At 47.2% G+C, this 20,305-nt stretch overlaps 1 protein-coding gene and 2 long non-coding RNA genes across 4 annotated transcripts in view; 2 read left to right on the forward strand and 1 right to left on the reverse strand.

Moving 5' to 3' along the window:
* The first annotated feature begins 3,233 nt into the window (after positions 1 to 3,233).
* LOC122474937 lies at positions 3,234 to 6,526 on the forward strand. The gene is made up of 2 exons (XR_006295047.1): positions 3,234 to 3,396; positions 6,152 to 6,526. It is a non-coding gene; the product is annotated as an uncharacterized LOC122474937 (long non-coding RNA).
* Positions 6,527 to 9,822: 3,296 nt separating this feature from the next.
* Positions 9,823 to 10,718, reverse strand: LOC122474936. Its single transcript, XR_006295046.1, has 2 exons — positions 10,605 to 10,718; positions 9,823 to 10,054 (listed from the first exon to the last, which is right to left on the reverse strand). It is a non-coding gene; the product is annotated as an uncharacterized LOC122474936 (long non-coding RNA).
* COL15A1 (collagen type XV alpha 1 chain) overlaps positions 10,303 to 20,305 on the forward strand; it is a 108,712-nt gene continuing 98,709 nt past the window's right edge. For both annotated transcript variants that reach the window (XM_043566328.1, XM_043566329.1), the window contains exons 1-2: positions 10,303 to 10,552; positions 10,629 to 10,714. In XM_043566328.1, the coding sequence (XP_043422263.1) occupies positions 10,542 to 10,552; positions 10,629 to 10,714 (97 nt within the window). In that variant the 5' untranslated portion in view covers positions 10,303 to 10,541. The remainder of the gene's footprint in view (positions 10,553 to 10,628; positions 10,715 to 20,305) is intronic.

Here is a 20,305-nt window from a genome sequence, read left to right on the forward strand (position 1 = left end):
AGACTTTCTGGCCTCTGTCTTGATGGTGCTTATAAGCTCTTGCTCTCCATCTTAGCCTGGGTTTCAAGAAGCAGAGCCTGAGGCAAAGACTTCTATGTTACTTTCTTCCAGAGTACAATCCCAGCAATGAGGGAAGGGGGAATGAGGCAAAGAACAAGGAAGATAGGTAAGAGGCATCAAATGGACAGGATTTCTCCTCCTTTGGGATTTTCTTTTAAGAAACTGATTTTTAGGAAGGTTCATCTAAGAGAGGAAGGGAGAAATATCCATTCACTGATTTCTGTCTCCCGTTGTTCAAAAGTTTGCCACATATTATTTCCTCCACATTTCCAAGTTGCTTATGTGTGGGCACTAAGTGAATCCTGCAGCACCTCATGTTTCAGGATGGATGGAGAAGTCCAAAAGCAGGAGGGTGGAACCCAGTGTGGGTGTAAGTTAAGGCTGCCAGGTTGTGCCCATGGTTGGCTGGAACCCATACAGAGGTGATCGCTGCAGCAACGGCTGTGGCTGGAACAAATGGTCACCTGGAGGTGATGCTGGGAGGATTTGAAATGGTGCATTAGAGATACCTAATCCAGTCCACCCCTGTGCCACTTAGGTTTGCACATGCCCTTCCAATAGATCCAGCTCCAGTACTAGGATATGGGGCCTCTGATGCTGTGAGAACAGGATGTTCTCACGCACAAGTCCAACCAGTCAGAGAATCCCTTTCAAGATCGAAGTCAACTGAAATCTCTGGTAAGATTTTAGGCAGGAGAATTAGTGAAACACGCTTCATACAGTCTCCCAGCTGTAGCCAGTGCCATTTCCCTCCTCTGTTGCCCATTCTAGATTTCCTTTATTTCCGATCCACACTTTGGATGGTCTGAGTTGCTCACCTAGTGAGGTGACCTGGACGTTTATCCTTTAAGAGTCTGATCTGTTAGTTGCCTTGATAGTTTCATTCACCATCAGTGTGGAATGTAGAGGTACCAAGAAATCCCCCATGAAATTACCTGAGTTCCTCTCTACCTTCATAAGGTAGTTGCTGTCACACTTCTCATGGAAATCAGGGTCCTTATTTCCACTAATGCAGCCACTCTTTGTCCACTGGCTCTCTGGTATGAGGAACTTAAGGTGACCAAGTGGTCTCAGCTTCAAGTTTGGTGACCTTACTGTAGCCTCTGGAAGAACTTTTTCTCTGGAAACCACACCCCCAGTCTAGAAGAGCCTACAGTTTCAGTGGACCACTGGGAGAGAAGATAAAAGGGCTCAATCTGACTATCCTTTGGCTTCTAGATAAGTACTCTAGTTCCGGAGGACACAGCACCATATACTGACTGTGGGTTTCACACTCTGGAGGAGAGTGCCACAACCTTGCACTGTGTTGTCCCTAAGCTGGTGCCTTAGCTGAGCCTTCAACAGGCCCTTCCACCATTGTATTAAGCTAGCTTCTTCTGAGTGAAGTGGTACATGCTAAAACCAGTGGATCCTTTGGTCATTCACCCATTGTTGCACCTATTTTGCAATAAAATGTGTCCCGTATCTGAGGTAATGTTGTATGGGCCACCATATTGATAAATGAAGCATCCTTGGTGCTGGCAAAGGTACTTGGTCAGGGAAAGCAAACCTGTATCCAGATAGGTGTTGATGCTCGTAAAAGAGAACTTCTCAGGAAAGGATCTGAAGAAACTGGCTTGTCACTAAGTGGCTGGCTGGTGTCTTTGAGAAATAGTGCCATATTAAGCGGTCACGGTCAATTTCTGTAGCTGGCAGGTTGGGCATGCCACAGTGTGCGTAGCTAGATCTGCTTTAGAGGGATGGGGCCCATGTTGTTGGGCCTTTGTTTAGCACTTACCCCTGCCATCATTGTCACTCCACCATGTCAGCCCTGGGGTAGCCAAGGAGAGAGCCTGGCTCATCCACAGAATGAGTCACTCTGTCCACCTGGTTGTTGACTGTCTCCTCTGTGGTGGACATTCTCTGGTGAGCATTGTGAAATACAAAGGCCAATGCATTTTGTGCCCACTCCCGTAGGTCAATACGTGATACACTTCCCTAGATCTCCTGGTCCCCGATAGTCCAATCTTATCTTTCAGGCCCCTGGCCAACATCCAAGACATTTTCACACTGCTCAGGCATCTCTGTATACGCATAACTCAGACCACTTCTCCCTTCGTCATAGTGGTCGACCAAGTCTACCACTCACAGTTCTTTTTTTAATTTTTTAATTTTTTTAATGTTTTATTCATTTTTGGGAGAGAGAGAGAGACAGAGCATGAGCAGAGGAGGGGCAGAGAGAGAGGGAGACACAGAATCCAAAGCAGGCTCCAGGCCTTGAGCTGTCAGCACAGAGCCCGACACGGGGCTCAAACCCACAAACTGAGATCATGACCTGAGCCGAAGTCGAACCCTTAACCACTGAGCCAGCCAGGTGTCCCATCATAGTTCTACCCCCCTGGAAGAAATTCTTTTCGTGATTATCCTTTGGGGCCATCCTTGAAATGGCTGCAATACAGAGAGACTCCATTTTCAACTAGTGCCAACACATCATACTGAGTCATCTGTGAAGCAGCCTAAGTTCTTTCCTTCTCTGTTTATGGGTTGTAGGAAACCACCCATAAAGCCATAGGTGTGCATTGAAGGAGTTTTAGTGCAAAGTGGTAGGTGACATGGGGATCTGGGCTACCTGTTCACATATTTACCTGTGCCTTCTAGATCTGTTTAGGCCTCAAATATGTAATTGGGATAGATATACTTAGCTTCTGACAGAACACTTGTATTAAGCTATTTGACTTACGAAGATGGATGAGAAAGGTCAAGTGGAAGTCCTTAAAACCACCTCCCTTTTCCATCTTCAAGAGTAAGTAAGAAGCAATACCACCTCTCAGGAAGTATTGCAGGGATTAGACCCACTATTAAGGCTTAAATGGTACAGGGGTGGTGAGTCCCATTCTGTTTCTGCTAATTCGCTTTCATGGCCCTTACAAAAGCCAAACAGATTATGGTGGATAATAGTGGATTGCCATAAACTCGGCCAGATGGTAGCCTCAATCGCAGCTGCTATACCAGATGTGGTATCTTTACTGGAATATATCAACACCACCTTCGGCACTTGGAAACGCACCGTGACCTGGCAAGGGCAGTCACAATCCCTATCAGTGGGGAAAATTGAAAGCAGTTTGTTTCCATATGGCAAGGAAAGTACTACGTGTTTACATTTTTGCCCCAGGACCGTGTTAGTTCTCCTTTTCTCGGTTGTAATATAGTCCACAGGGACTCTGTCATCCTGACATGCCACAGATCACAATGCTGGTTCCCTCCATTGAAAGCATAACACTGATTGGACCTGGTGAGATGGAAATGACAGCTGCCTAGAGACCCTGTGAAGATAACATGAGTGTGAGAGAGTGACAGGTAAACTCTGCCCCCGTCTTCCCCTGGGTTCTGAGGCAGAAGTTTTCGGTGCTTCTCTGGCATTAGGGAGTATAGTCCCAGGGAGAGGAAGTGAAGGAAAGGGGAGTGAGGAGGGGAAGGAGGAGGGGCCAATAAGATGCATTAAATGACAGATGTCTGTGTTGTGAGACCATCTTTTTCTTTTTTTTTTTTTAATGTCTATTTATTTTTGAGAGACAGAGAGAGACAGAGCCCGAGCAGGGGAGGGGCAGGGAGAGGGAGATCAAATCCGAAGCAGGCTCCAGGTTCTGAGCTGTCAGCACAGAGCCTGACGTGGGGCTCGAACCCATGAACCGTGAGATCATGACCTGAGCCAAAGTTGGTCTCTCAACTGACTGAGCCACCCAGGTGCCCCTGAGACAATCTTCTGAGATGCCTTATAAATGACTTTCTCGGGACAGTGTATCTGGGAGAGGTAGGGAGAAACGTGTTTGTTGGCTTCCTCTGGCAACATGTTTGCTTCTCAGGGTGTTATTTCCACATCACTTGCAGGCTTCTTATGCTGAGTGGATCATGCCATGTGCCAGCACCAATAGGGAGCCCTGGGGCAGGAAGTGAGAGGTGCTCCACATGGGCATGGGGCACTGGACAGGGACCCTGGGTGCCTAAGGGTTCCCACCAAGTGGGAAAGGGAGCTGACATTTGTATTCACCAGTTCCTGCTGGTACACTGGTTAAGATTTTCTTGGTTGGTGTTAATTCCCCAGCACTTCAGGTCTGTGTGGGTAGGGCAGGCTCCAGTGGCCAGAGAAAGCATTCAGGTAAAGGGAAGCAGGTGCTGGCAGTGGTGGCCCTTGCCTGTAGTGCACCTGGATGACAAAGGCAAGAGGGGACAGGGACCCGGCACTGACAGTGGCCCCAAAGAGGGTCTGAAACACTCTCCCTCCTCGTCCTCTTCCTTTTGGGACTGTCAGATTTTCAAATTCATCTCTTTCTCTTATGCAGCCCTTGGCTCTCCTTTGCACATCCAAACACATCAAGGTGTTCATCAGAACAAGCTTCCTCCCTGGAAAGCATTGGTGGGCTTAAACTGTCATTGTTTTCTCTTGATTACCTGAAAGGCAGCCCTCTTTAGTTACTCTAGTAAATTCTTTTCTAGCCAGCTAGCTAAGTTTATTCCTCTTTTTCTGCTCGTGGAATCAGATGAGGATGCAAGCTTTGGGTGCCTGTGTGCGTTCTGTCACACAGCTCCACAAGGAAGCCGCTCACTGAAGAGACAGGTTCAGGAAGACGTGTGCTATGTGCTTGGTAACTTCTTCCCAAACCAAAATTTGGGATGCTTCTCACTGATTTTTGTACCCCTTCCAGCTGCTGGAGACAGTCTGGAGAATGTTTTCGGAGACTGTGTTTTCTAGGACACTTGGGTGGATTATGGGAAAATGGAACAGCACGGTAATTTAGCTGAGTCCTGGAAGAGCTGGGACATAAGATCCCCACGTCTCCACATGTCCTAATCTCTCAGATTGTACTGAAGCTGTGGTAAACAATTTAAGACCTGCTTGGGTATGACATGAGGCTTCCTCTTGGCTATTTCTACCACTTCATATTGAATGGAAGGAAATTGCTGAAACCCTCAAAACACAGTCTGGCAGGAGGCAAAATGCCTTGCTTGGCATCCTGCCCCCACCCCTCCCACACCTGCAGCTGGGACCATTTGGATGCCCTGCACCCTCCCTGTCTTCCTTCAGCCTGAGCCCACAGTTCCCAGCTCTGGGCCCAACTCCAAAATGAGAGCCCTAATGCCTACGAACATGAGCCGCCTTTCCAGGTGAAGTAGGTACAAAACGAACAATATTTGGGGAGCCTGGGTGGCTCAGACGGTTAGCCATCCATCTTCAGCTCAGGTCATGATCTCTCGGTTCATGAGTTTGAGCCCCTCATTGGGCTCTATGCTGGCAGCTTAGAGCCTGGAGCCTGCTTTGGGTTCTGTGTCTCCCTCTCTCTCTCTGACCCTCTCTCTCTCTCTCTCAAAAATAAATAAACATTAAAAATTAAAAAAAAAACAATATTAACATGCATCTGTTTCCAGTCATTTGTACAGAAAATGTGCTTTGGAGACCTTCATTTTTAGATTCCAGTGAATTGGAAAAAATAAAGATTCCAGTGAACTGGATATTATCCAATACACAGAACCAACAAAATATGAAATGTGCACACAGGATCTCCCCGCCAGAATAGTAAAGGAACCTGCTGCCTTACGCATACAGATCTTCCTCTACTCACAATGGGTCCTGATAAACCCATCGTAAGTTGAAAATATCCTAAGTCGAAAATGCATTTAATACATCTCACCTATAGAACATCGTAGCTTAGCCTAGCCCACCTTAAATGTGCTCAGAACACTTACGTTAGCCTACAGTCGGGCAAAGTCATCTTAACACGGAGTCTGTTTTATAATGAAGCATTGAATATTTCATGTAACTTATTGAATACTGTCCTGAAAGTGAAAAACAGAGTGGTTGCATGGGTACAGCATGGTAGTCGCTGTATTGGCTCTTTTTGTTTGTTTGTTGTTTTTTGTTTTGTTTTGTTTTGTTTTTTGCTGTATTGGCTCTTTACCCATGTGGTCGCTGGCTGGCTGGCAGCTGCAGCTTCTTGTTGCCGCCCAGGACCACGAGAGAGGATCAGAACATATATGCCCGGCCCAGGAAAAGATCAAAGTTCAAAATTTGAGGTACAGTTTGTACTGAATGCATATCGCTTTCATACCATCACAGAGTCGAAAAATCAAACCATCATCAGTGTGAGACCATCTGTATGGACCCTGGACTATAAATGGGACCACAATTAAAGCTCACCACTCAAAACGGAGCCATGCCTTCATCCTTCCTATAACATACGTACCTGAGGGAGACAAGGTTTGTTTCATAATAGCATCTTGGTTTTCATTTTTTTCAAGGTAGATATACTTTATTTATACAGTAAACATGCAGAAATATGTTCTTGCACATGTTTTTTGAAACCTGACTCCCTGTTTATACACACCTTTTTTTTAACCCATTTTTTAACAGAGACATGAGCACACAATCTATTCCACTATTCTCTTTTTTATAAGAAAGAAAAAGTTCATATGATGGCAAATGATTCACATCCTTGGTGCTGAGGAACAATAGGGAGTGGTGGGGACCAGGGCAAATGGCAGACCACTTTCTTAACTGAAAGTAGCAGCCCCTTTTCAATGCCAATCAACTGTTGGCACAGGGAATTCAGGCCCCGTGTTGACAGGTTTTCCAAAAATTTAAAAAGAAGCCAGAAATCTAGACTTTAATGTAAAATCACTTAATTATCAGGCGCCTGGGTGGCTCCGTCATTAAGCACCTGACTTTGGCTCAGATCGGATCTCACGGTAAGTAAGCTCGAGTCCCACATAGGTGAGCTCAAGTCCCGCTTCCGGAAAGCTTGAGTCCTCCTTGGGTGATCCCTACTTCTATCTTTCTCTCCCTCTCTCTCTCTCTCTCTTCCCTTCCTGTGATTCTCTCTCTCTCCCTTGCTTACTTGTGCCCTTTCTCTCTATATATAAAAAAATAAAATAAATAAAATCACTTAATTATCAAACATTTCCAACTAATTTAGTTTTGAGCTTGTCACCAGACAGGCCAAACAAAACCTGTGGGCCAAATTGAGCCAATGGCCACCAGTTCACAACTTCTGGTTTTAACAGTCAAATAGAACCATAGACCCATTACACAATTGTAGTTGATGTGGCTCTTTCTAAGCAATGTAGAAATATATTCTAAGTTTGAGGCCTAAGAAAGTCAATTATATTTCCAGTTGATGTGATACTTTATAAGCAATAGAGAAATATAGAACTAAGAGATCAAATTCCCTATGGTTAGTGATTCATACTAAAATAAGAATGGCTGCACGTGGGAGAGAATTCATATTCACAGAGAATACAAACCGATGAAGAAAGAAGACTGAAGCAGACAATTTTGTTAGAATGTGCTTTGGCTCGTGAGTTAATTCCACGTGGGGCCATCCTAGCTCTATGGCTGCTTTGGCTGCTGGTGCCTCAGCCTCTTGAAGGCTGGGTTTGGGGTTTCGCCTCTCTTGCAGACATGCCCCTTGCCAGAATCTCGCCACCATCAATTATAGACGCTAACATTCAGTGAGCATTATCGTGCACCAGACACTGATAACTGCTTTGCATCCCAGGAACATCTTCATCCTTCCAAGAGCTGATAGGAAAAACTCATTGTCACCTTCGTCTTACAGATTTGCCCACATTTCATATAGCTCATAAAGAATGGAGCCAGGATTCGCCAGGCAGCATGATCCCAGAGTACCAGTTCATAATTCCTACCTTCTCAGGGACCTCTTGTTTGTTAAGAGGTGTATCTCTCTTGTGACAGGTAATTCACCACCTTTAAGGATCTTCTGCAACATTTCAAGACCTTACCCATTTTCTCCTTCTCTTATGTGTCTCTGCCCTTACCTCTGACTTGGTAAATTGCATGGCCTTTCTGAGCCTCAGTTTCTCCATCAATAAAATGGGGACAGGAGGGAGGTGGCTGGATCAGGTTTCGCAGGGCTCTGTCCATTGTAAATGTTCTGGGATTCCACAACGCTCAGGGAATACCCATGATTTCAAGTCCACATGCACACACCCATCAGCTGGCATGTCATTGAAGGTCTTGGCTCTGTAACACTTCCCTGCCCACCAGTCCCCTCTGCAACCCAGGAAATTTTTATCCATTTATTGCTTGAGAGTGCATCTCTCTGAGTACTGCCTTCCCCTTCCTCCAATGTATCCCCCTCAAACTCTCCTCAGACCCAGAGCTGGGGTGAACTTCACTCCCTCTTGAAGCCTCTCCAGCTTTCTCCAGGACGTGCTGCTCTCTTCCTGTTCTGAAGACTGTTCACATTAATCCCAGATCTGTAGATATGTGCAGCATTTACAAGCGACAGAGCACTGTGGTGTGCAAGTTGCATATCGAGAGACCCACAACCCAAGTCAGGATCATCGTGTCTACTATACAGATGAAGAAATAAAAAAAAAAAAATCAGAAAATGTCAGGATTTGCCCAACTTTACTCTGTAGCCCAGACAAGAACTGGACTGGAAACAAGCTCCTGACCTCGGGCTGGAGCTCTTTCAGAGCCCTCACTGCCCATGCAGGCATTAACCCTGTCATGCCGGAGTGCTGCGCATCTCCTGTGGGTCTAACCCGCTGTTCTCGTGCAGGTAGGTGACTGAGTGGTGGAGAGCATGGGTATCGGCAACTGTCACGCATAGGATGGGCATGTTTTAAGCCTCGGCTTCCTCATCCATGAAATGATCATTGCAGTACTGCCTTTCCAGGGTTGTAGTGTGGATTAAATGAGGTAACACAGGTATAGGTATTTTCTGCTTTCCAAAAGTTCCCATTTTGCCACTTTGCTTTTACAAAAGACCCATGGGAATACCTGTTCTCAGTAACTGAAAGAAATCTGAAGAGCAATTTCACTGTTGCAGAAAAAAGGAGCAAAGTGAAAATAGCGTTCAGTGTTTTGGGCAAGCTGTTAAAGATGTGGCAAGCACCCCAAGAGTGTGATGGGCCCCAGGAGACATCTCAGCATCAAGCCGCTGCAGCTTTCAGCTGTAGCTTTTGACTGTGTCTGTGAGCATCTGTGCTTTATCTCGAGTTATTTTGGGCATCATTAGCAAGATGTGTCCTAAGGTTCCAGAAAAACCTAAGAGGGGTAATTTTTGGGGGTCTGAGAATGCTAAAACTTTTTTCCATATAAATTAATGGTAATTGCTTCTTCACTCTACACTGCTTTGGCTCATGAAAGATTTCATAGGCCCACTGTACTTTCTGATAGTGGGCGGAAACTGTAAAGCATTTAGTGCAGGGTCTGGGAAATAATCAGCACTCAATAAATGTTAGCTAGTATATCCATCCCCTCCTATCTCTGGGGGCCTAACTCGGATTACTAGAAATGAAAACCAGGAGCTGACAACAGAGCCATGGCCTACGGTGGCTCCTTGGTGCGTCAGGAAGAGCCATTGCTGGGGCTTGCTAGGCTTCAGAACTGTGCCTCCATGGTGCCTCCTCCCACCCCAAAACCTTACTCTGTGGTGCCTGGTAATCATAATAAAGAGCCACCGTGTGGGGGGTTGGCCAGTGCCAGACCCTGTGCTAAGCCCTGTCCCCGTGGGATAGTCACACATACCAGGGATGGCTGAGACTGCTTCCCCTCTCCCACATCATCATCGTGCCTGGAGAGGTGTCTCACCTCAGACTCTCACCTTCAGGTACCCAATGTTTATTTGCATTTCTACCACCAGGTATTGTTTTAGCCAGCTAACAAAACAAATGTATCTTCTTGCCCTCCTGAAACTTACATTCCCATGCTGGGAGTAGGGGGGTGGGGCAGGCAAGTTATACAGCGGAAAACCTTGGAAATATCAGATACGTTCAATTTTTTATTAGGGTTATCTTTGCGGCATGGATTTGTATATATCACGGGGCCATTTCTGGGCATTCATGTGGGGTTCGTGTGTCAGGCGTGCAGGGTAGGCACAGCAGTTAGGAGCTCAGTCCTTCTGTGTGCCCTTGTATATTCTCCCGGCCTCTCTCAGCCTCAGTTTCTTCATTTGTCATTTAAGGAAATCACAGTGACTCCAGCCTCCCTGGGCTGTTGAGAGAATTCCATTGGTCCATGAAAGGAGAGTGCTTTGGCCGCGGGGCAGCTCAGACCCGGACAGACGTTAGGGCGGGAGGGAACGGAGTCCCGCTGACCCAGACGGGCGCGGGCACGGGGCTTTTTTCGAAGGTTACATAAGGCGGCCCGGGGTGGCGGCCGCGGCCGGGAGCGCGCGTCCGTCGAAGGGGGAAAGGGGCGTGGGGACGGCAGCGGCGGCCGGGACCCCCGGGGCGTGAGTGCGGCGCCGCCGGCCTAGGTGGGCGCGGCGCGCGGGCGAGCGCAGGGCGCGGCGGAGTCGGGTTTCAGAGCGCGGGTGACTCAGGGCGCGGGCCGGGAGCCGGGAGCCGGGAGCCTGCCTGCCGCCGCCGCCGCCGCCGCCGCTGCCCAGCGCCGCCTTTGTTCGCTGCAGGAAGGGCGAGCGGCGGCCAGCGCTCAGCCGGGCGCACAGTGCCTTCGGGGGACTCGGCTGGCCTGCGAGATGGCGCCAAGGTAGGACTCGCTTCCCCGCGCCCCGGGCCCTCGCCCCTCCCGCCCGCCTCACCTTCTCGCCCCCCACTTCTTGCAGGAGGAACGGACGGTGGTGGCCCCTGCTGTTGCTGCTTTCGGTCTCCGCGCTTCTCCCCTCTGTCACCCGGACCCGCTCCGCGACAGGTAAGCGACCCGGCCCGGGGGTGGCCCCGGCTGCCTCCGCGCGCCCCGGGGAAGTTGGTTTTTGGCGGCGGGCGTGCCTGCGGTGCGCGCTCATTCCTGGACATAAAAGGGAGTCCTCGCCGCTCTGTGCGCACTGGCGCTCCCGGCGCCGCTTCCCCGGGCGGTGAAGGGGATGCGAGGGGCGAACCGGGGTCCCTGACCCGTCGGGCGGGTGGCGCGCGATCTGGACGCTGTGCAGCTAGGGCGCGGCCCCTGCAGTCGTGGGCACAGAGGGACTTTGGAAGTACGGGGCAGCGCCAGCGGCTCCGAGGGGACAGTTAGCTCTAGCTCACCCGGAGCCCGCACGCCGGTCCTGCGTGCCGGCTGGCTCATTGTAAGGACAGGTCTGGTGCCCGCTCTGCACACAGGTGCGGCCGCGTGATCGCTAGCAGAGACACCTAGCGCCTTTGCCGCGCAAGAAATAACGGGACTGAATCGCCTCGATGCCTAACTTACCCCTGAGTTAGCTGAAGGAGCCCCATCCATGGTGGGCAGTGGCGCCCAGGGTGGTGAGAAGAACTACCGGCGGGGAGCCAGGGGATCTGGTCCCCTTCTGTTCCACAAGCCTCACTTTCCTCACTAGGACCCAGAGCAGGGTGGATGACTAGTAGGGTCTGAGTTAAAACAGATTTTGGTTAAGTTGTGTTCAGGCTGCCTGGGCTTGAAGCGTGGCTGAGTTAGGTGACCTTGGGCAATGGATTTCACCTCTTCGTGCCTCAGTTTCCTCACCCCCAAAACCGGGAATAATTAGACCACCTTTCCTCATAGGGATGCTGTGAAGATTAAACGAGGTATTAGAGGTAATACGCTTTCTACACTGTGGCACATACTAGGCACAAAATAAGCGATAGAAACTATGGGTCGGTCCTTGCAATAGCTGTTAGAAAGCAATGCAGGCAGTTTTTACAGAGGACACTGAGGATGAGGGAGGCTTAGGAAGTGGCCTGTCCAAAAGGCAGGACTGGAGCCCGGATCCTAGGCTCCCGTCCTTCCACCCTCAGCCCTTTCTCCATGCCGAGTTTGCAGAACTGTGTTCTCCAAAGGGTCCCACCCCTCCTGGATTTAGGAGATCAGTACACAGCCTGGACAAAATACGTGTCTGAGGAGAAGGGGCAGCAACCTCTCTCCCTTTGAAGGACACTGAGGATTGAGGGGGTGGCCTGGGTTAACTCTTTGTATGCCAGAGAAAGCCTGGGACAACCTAGACCATTGTCTCCTTGGCCTCTGGCCACTTTTCCCACCGGAACATCCAGGCTGGCATTTCTTGTAGATCAGAGGGCAGAGGGAGCACAGTTCTGGCTTCTCAGCGCCATGCCCCATGTCAAAACGCTGCACTTTCCCATGTGATATAGGGCACTGCCAGCTCAGCGGTAGAGGGCGGCCTGCGTTTCATGGGCTTTCGTGAATTTTGCTGCAACCCCTGCCTCCAAAAGGAAGATTCTGGGCAAAGAGACTTTGGTGTTTCTTTCTCCTCCTGTGTTTGAAGGCTCCCCTTGATGTCAAGTCAGTTGTTAGAAACAACACAGAGGAAACCCTGTTCCCATCGAAAGCGTTAAAAGGGAGTGGCAGGAAACCGCCAGGAGCTGGAAAGGGCCACGAGAGGGCCATCTGCAACTGATGGGTATTCAGTGTCCCTCTGGGCCTCTGCAGAAACTCTTAGACATGTAAGATATCCTCCTGCAAGCCCAGTTTTGCATGCCGTTTAATAAGGCCAACACTTATAAGCAAACCACTTTATATGCTCAGGCAGAGGTGTGGGCATGTCCGGGTTACATTCATCCAATCCTCAAAAGTGCTTCAGGAGTCAGGGACTGGGACTGTTGTCTTTGTGCTCCAGATAAGGAAACCGAGGTCCAAAGTCTCAAGGCTTCCCAACTCTAGAGGGTTTTTCCTGGCCTGCCCTGTTTGAAGAGATCCTTGTCAATGGGACCCTATCCCCTATACCGATCCTCGTGCCCCTCATGTGTCATGGCTGAGCTAGTAAAGTTACAGTGTCATTGGAACACCTGCTATTTTAGCAGATAAGAAGGTGGTTTTAGGGGACAAGGGCAGCGGTTTCACAAGTTATTTGTTCCTGTTAATAAAATCCCGATATGTGCAAATTAGTTACCTTTTTTATACTGTTTTATTGTGAAATATAATATCCATTCAGAAAAGTGCACACAAAAATTACAGCCCAAGTGTTTATCACAGAGCAAACAGCCACATAACCCAGGTCAAGAATAGGAGAGCCCCAGAAGCTTGTGCCCCTTGGATGTGACTGTTCCCTCCTTGCCCTCAGAGGTAACCATCACCTTGACTTTTATGGTGATTGCTTCCTTATTCTTTAGAAATAACTTTAGTACCTAAGCATGTATCCCCAGATTCTACAGTTCCACTTGAATTTGAACTTTTATACATGGCTTATTTCACTGGATATTCAGTTTTTCAGATTTGTCTATACTGTTGTGGGTGGCTGTAGTTAATTCATCTTTGTTGCTGTATAATTTTCTACTGTATTAACATACTGTACATCATCTATTCATTTGTCTCCAGTATTTGGGTTGTTTCCATTTCGGCAGAGACAGTGGTGGGTTTGCGAACATTCTTGTACATGTCTCTTGGTGCACATGTGCACATATCCCTGTTGGTTCTGTGTCTTGGAGTGGGGTGCTGGGTAACAGGGTGTGTTCATCCTTCAACTGAACAGACAGTGCCAGACCATCTTACACTATGGTGGTACTGAGGTGCGTGGTCACCCACTGGGTATAAGAGTCCCCGTTTCTTCAAATCCTCAACAGCACTTGATCTTGTCACTGGGCTGAATTTCAGCCCTTCTAATGAGTACACAGGAGAATCTTACTGTAGTCTTTTTTTTAAAAAAAGATTTTATTTCAGTTCCACTTATTTATTTTGAGGTAGAGAGAGAGAGCATGTGGGAGGGGCAGAGAGAGAAGGTCAGAGAGAGAATCCCAAGCAGGCTCCACGCCGTCAGCACAGAGCCCAGTGTGGAGCTTGAACTCATGAACCACAAGATCATGACCTGAGCCGAAATCAAAAGTCAGATAAAAGTCAACTGAACCACCCAGATTCCCCTTACTATAGTCTTAATTTATGTTTTCCTGATATTTAAGTTGATTACCTTTTCATATATTTATCGGACATCTGGTTATCCTGGTTGACTTTTTTATTGAGGTAAAATTCACATAACAAAACTAGCCATTTTCACGTGTACAATTCAGTGGCAGTCGGTCCATTCAAACTGTTGTACAGCTGTCACTTCTGTCTGGTTCCAAAGCATGTTCATCTCTCCAAAGAGTGAAAAACATTATTTCCATGAAGTGGTCACTCCCCATGGCCCCCATCCTCATCCTACTAGCCCCTGGGAACCACTAAACTGCTCTCTGTCTCTCTGGATTTACCTATTCTGGATCTTTCATATAAATGGCATCATAAAGTATGTGCCTTTTGTGTCTGGCTTCTTTCACTTAGCTTAATGTTTTTGAGATTCGTCCATTTTGTAGCAAGTGTCAGTACTTCGTTCCTTTTAATGGCTGAGTAATATTCCACTGAATAGATATACTACAATTCGTTTATCCATTCTTTTGTTGATGGGGACGTTGATTTGTTTCCTCTTTTTAGCTCTTGTGAATAGTGCTATTATGAACATTTGATACACGTATTTGAGTACTTCTTTTCATTAATTTGGGTACATATACTTAGCAGAACTGCGGGTCACAGGGTAATTACCTGCTTAGATTTTTTTTTTTTTTTTTTTTTTTAGAAATTCCCAAACTCCTTTCCACAGTGGCTGTACCACTTCACATTCCCACCAGCAGTGTACAAAGGCTCTGATTTTTTTCACATCCTTGCCAACACTTTTTATAATTACAGTCATCTTAGTGGGTATGAAGTGGTCCCTCATTGTTTTGATTTGCATTTCCCTGATGACTAATGATATTGAGCATCTTTTCATGTGCTTTTTGACCATTTGTAAATCTTCTTTGGGGCAAATCCGAATGCTAATCAGAGCCAGTTTGGGTTTGTCCTCAGATCATCTCACTCTTGCTCATGGCCGTCTGATATGCTTTCCTGAAGGAGAGCAAAGTGGGTAGGAATCACACCTGAGACCCCCCCATCTCTGGCCTCTGCCTTACCTGTGCCCTGGCCTGTAGTGAGCTACTGTTGCTGACATGCCATTAGAAATTACAATGAATATACATGATTATAGTGTTTTAATTACTGGGTAAACTTGTTGGTTTTGTATAAAGTGGGGAATTCCTGCGGTAACATCCTGTGCCGTGTGTGTGTTTTACAGCAGAGTGCAGGCTGAAAGCTACTGGCACACTGAACCAGCCACAGCTTCCCATGCCGTGCTGGGATTTTGTAGTCTCTTCAGCTTTGCACATGATGTGAACTAATCTCCCTGTCTGGAGTACACTTTCTTACCTTCTGTCTCTCTTTAAGGCCTAATTCTACCTCCCAGCTTAAATGGCGCTCTGGAAGAGGCATCTCTCTGGCCAAGCTTTCTCATCACTGAACTCCCCATTCCCTCATCTCTCTCTTCCAGCACCAGCATTGTCCCCCTGTACTGTCAGTATGTTTATTTCTCTCTCTTTACCATGGGAGCACCTTGAGGGTGTGGGTCATGCCTCATTTGTCCACAGTTGGCCACTTGGACTTTGGCTCTTTTGTCATTATTATAAACAGAGCTGCTGGGACCATCTTCTGACAAATGATCTTTGTTTTCTTTTTAGATTATTATTATTATTTTTGACTAGATTACCCCAGACTTACTTTCCCATCAAAGAACAGAAGTAGTTGCACGTTTCTTACATATTTAGATATATCTCTCTTAGATACAAATTTAATCATTTTCCTTCCTCCTTTAATTGCTCTCACTGGATTCTCACTCTACCTAAGATGGGGGTCATGCTCCTTGCTGCAGAGGGCCCTTTGTGGCTTCCCAGTCTCCAGCCACACAGAGCCCCTCTTGACTTGGGCTCACTCCAAACCACCGGTAGCTTGCAGAATGAGACATGCGATGTCTCACCTCTGCATCTCTGCATAGGCTGGTCACTCTTTGAGAGAATGCCTTTCTTCCTGTCCACCTGGCAACCCCCCATTCACCCTTTAAGTATCCTCTCTGGGAAGCCCTCCTCTGCCTGGCATGTTGGGTGTTTTTCCTTTGGGCTGACACTGTTTATCCACTCGTCCCTTGGTCCCAGGGCTTCTCAGACCGGACCGTGACCACTGATGATTCGTTTGCCTCCCCTACTACATGGGAAGCTCCAAGAGGCAGGACGAGGTCTTTCCAACTCTGAATCCCAGAATGCCTGAGTGAGCATTCAGAAAACCCTTTCAGTGAATCAAAGAGGGAGTGAATGGGTAGGTCCAGGTCGTGGTCTAGAGAGAACGCGCCAATTTACCATATCATCTGTGGATTGTCATTCGTCTCGATTCTTCCACAGCTCTGCCAACTCTGGGGTGACCATGGCTGAGTAATGAGGGTACATTATGGGGCTTTTAGGTTTTTCTCCTTTAGTGACTTTAATAACTAGTTAGGAATTTATGCTAATGTTACTTTGCTCTTTATTTTCTTTTCATTACATCTAATTGCATAAACAATTTGTTTTCCTGTTTATCCCCACTCATCTTATTCCTAGTGGCCTCCATTTTGTCCAGAGTTGTACACTTATCTTTTCTCTGCTAGCTAAATATATGAGTTTGTTTTGAAGGTTTCCTTTAATGTCTATAGCTTGACCTACTTAAAACGGACCATAAATTAGGTAAATTACATAGATTACATAGGGTATAATCTGAAGTCAGTTGTGTTTTGTTTTGTTTTGTTTTTTTCAAAATGGTACTCAGGATTCTCCAAAACACTAATTAAGATGTGAGCTATTCACCAATTATCATGTTGCTTCTGGTTGTCGTCATATATGTTTGTTTCTTTAATGGTCAAAAATTTTTTCTCAAACCTCTACTTTGGTCACTTCCCTGTACCTATGCATGTGCGTGTTTTTTAAATCCCACATGGTCTTCATGATCATTGCTTTAAAAAATGTTTATTTATTTTGTGGGCAGGGGTAAAGAGAGAGAGAGAGAGAGAGAGAGAGAGAGAGAGAGAGAGAAAATCCCAAGCAGGTTCTGCACTGTCAGTGTGGAGCCCAACAAACTGTGAGATCATGACCTGAGCTGAGTCAAGAGTCGGAGGCTCCACCGACCTAGCCATCCAGGAGCCCTGATCATTGTTGCTTCGTAATATACTTTAAAATCTGGTAAGGGAAGTCACCCCTGTCTCATTCATTAAGCCATACATTTTTTAGTACAGACTGATTTATCACCCAGGTTTTTCATATGATTGGATACTGGGAGTGTTGGTGGGGTGGTGAGCAGGTGAGGGTTATCAAAGTGGAAGAAATCTTACAGTGAGATTCAGTTGAAGACGCTAATGTGCAATAAGGAGAATGGATGGCAAATAAGGCTTCAAAGTCAGAGCAGCAGATCATGGGGCCTGAGCTGCTGCTGTCGACACAGAGCCCAGAGGAGCTGAGATGCATCAGAGGCGTTGGGAGGAGCAGGTTTGCTGGCTGACCACCTTCCTCTGTTCCACCCCAACTCAAGAGAGAAAAAGTCTATGGTTAGAGCAGAACCTGGGAGAAGGTCCAGACCTATTATTGGGCAAGATTTAATGAGGGAGTTATGAGGCTGGGGTCACCTAATGAGTGCATCCCACCCCTTATCCCCATCAGAACTCAATTTAACTCAATGCAACCTAATCTAGTACAACCCACCTCAACCCAACCCAAGCCAAGCCAACCCAAACCGAACCAGTTTTATCCAACCCAGTTCATTTTTGCACTTGTTGCATGGCATGGATAACTTAAGATTGGACAGGGAAGAAATCTGTTCTGAGGGTCCGCATATCTCCCTCAAATGAGCAGGATCCCTGAGTTCGGGTATTAGGGGGCCTCTTCCTGGGTTTGGAGGAGCTTAGCTAGAGTCTGGTGTGCAGGGAGTAGCCCTGCCTTAAGCGTCTCCAGGAGTCATCCTTCCATCACTGAGGCACTCAAATGGAGCCCAGCTTAAAAGCCCCATTTACCACCAGGAGGGCTTTTTCAACTAGTCTTTTCACAAAGCAAACATCTGCTAAAGTCTTTGAAAAACTTCCCTGTTCTGTGTTCTGGTTACTATAGAGGTATATACGTTTGTAGATATATAGATTTCTGTCTTCTTCCCGTATTTCCTGGCCGCCTGCTCTCTCTGAGACCCTCTGGGGTGGGTGGTGGGTGACTAAAAAGATGCATTGGACTGAGCACCCGTCCTAGAGGGACTCAGCAGAACTGACTACTGGTTCAGTAGTAGAGACCAGTGTGCAGCAGCAGCTGGCTTAAATGCTGGGGAACTGATCCTGTGTGTCCTAATGGAGGTGCAAGCAAGCCTCAGCACTACCAAAGTAGGGGTGTCTATTTCTGCCAGAAGATGGGGCAGGCAGGGGGAGGGAAGCAGCCTTTGAAAGAGGAGACTTATTTTTTCAATGATGTCAAAAAGAATTGAGAGTAAAAAAAATAGTCATTGTAAAAACCTAGGGGGTGAAAAGAGTTCATAAATGTCACATATTATCTCATGACTCAGAGACAGATGCTGCTGACATTTGGTGGACAGTTTTTCAAAGTTATTTGCTGAAATATGCACATACGTTATAAAAAGAATAGATCATTCTGTCAACATTGTGTTGTGTTGCTCGGCATTTTTTTCCTTAGTAGTCGTCTAAACACTTCCTCTGGGACACTAAATATTATTTCCTAACATCCTTTGTAATTTAAATAATATTTCATTGTACGTATGCCCCATTATTAAACTAGTCCCCTTATATGCCTTCAGACTATTTCTGGCTGTTCACTGTTATAAACACTATCATGATGACCCTACTCTTGTAGCTCTGCATTTGACCTTTTCTGCAGTTATTTCCGAACATAAATTCCTAAAACAAATTGTTGGCCCGATGCATGCCCATTTTGAAAGCTTCTGTTGCATTCTTTGGGAAGGTGATAGTAATTTGCACTTCCCGCAGCAGCACACAAGACTGGCTCACCCCTCCTTTATCTGCTGCTGCTGTTTCTCTAATCCAAAAGGAGAAAAGGACAGCAGGTAAAGAGACAGTGCTGCATTACTGCCTCATATCGTCCTTAGTTGAATGGAGTCGGGAATCCTTCCTCCCTTTTCCCCTCCTACTTCATTCATTCATTTTGCACAGGCCTTGTAAGGGCTGGAAGAGAAGTGGATTCTTCAGGAAATTGGAGTTCCAGAGGTCATGTTCAAGGACCTTGGTGGTTCTCAACCCTGGCTGCACCTTAGAATCACTTGGAGATTCAGAATGATGTGATGCCCAGCCTTCCCCACTTCCAGGATTCTGAATTCCTCTGGGGTGAAGTCTAGTCGTTGGCGGGTTTGAAAAGCTCCTGGTGTGATTCAAGGGTGCAGCCAGGGTTGAGAACAAACCATGCAGTCCAAGGGCCCCCTTTCAGAGGTGGCAATCCCGAGTCCCAGAGACGAAAGTACCTGTCTGTGGTTGCAACACATGTGAGTGACAGAGCTCACACTGGATTCCAGAGGGACCTTCAGGGGGTGTAGCTCAGGCATAGGAGCTCTGGGAGCCTGGGTCCTGAGTTCAAATCTCAACTCTGCTACTTCCCATTGAGTGACCTCCCTTTCCCTTATCATCCCTACCTGTAAATTGGGTCAATAATTCCTACTATGAAGACTAACAAGGTAAGCCTTGGGCCTGTAATTGGGGACCCATTCAATACCTCCTTCCTTCCCTGCTCCCACATGTCTGTGGGTTCCCTGAGGGCGGGAACCCTGTTTTATTTATCCATGTTTCCTCAGCATCTGACATGGCACCAAACGGACACAATGAGCATTTGAATACATTAATGAATGAGTCATTCAAAGCCTGGGACTGTGGAGATCTTAGTGAAAACCCAGCATTATGAATCCTTGACCATAGCGAAGTCTGTGTGTGCCTCCAGCCCTGCTGAAAGACCACCCGCAGCCCTCCGCTGCGATGGATGGTGTGGGGACCAGAGTGGGCGTGAGAGCAGGGACTGGATATAACAGATATGTCAGGGATAGCATGCATGTCACAGAAGAAAAATGAAGGTATTCTTTTGGGTGCTGGAAAGTTATAACCGTTCTAGAATAGAAGTCTAGAGAGCCCAAAAGCTGGTGACAAAGCGAACCTAAGTTCATGCAGTGTCAGTGGCATCATACACACAACTCCATCTGAAGTTGGGTCAGCCAGCTGCTTCGCCCCTCCCAGCCGTACATCGTAGCAGTTGGCTTCTTGTGTCTTTATTTTCAGCACACGGGTCTGTTTCCCTCCACCCTACACTGCACCGCCCCCCAACTGCGGCAACAGTAGCCTTCTGGCTTCTTGCTACTCAGATGTACCGGCAGCATCAGCATCGTGGGGGATGTTGGTAAAAACGCAGCATCTCCAGTCTCATCTACAGACCCAGTAAATCAGTATCTGCATTTTAACAAGATCCCCGGTGATCCACATGCACG

Source organism: Prionailurus bengalensis, chromosome D4 (assembly GCF_016509475.1).
Source record: "Prionailurus bengalensis isolate Pbe53 chromosome D4, Fcat_Pben_1.1_paternal_pri, whole genome shotgun sequence".
NCBI lineage: Eukaryota > Metazoa > Chordata > Mammalia > Carnivora > Felidae > Prionailurus > Prionailurus bengalensis.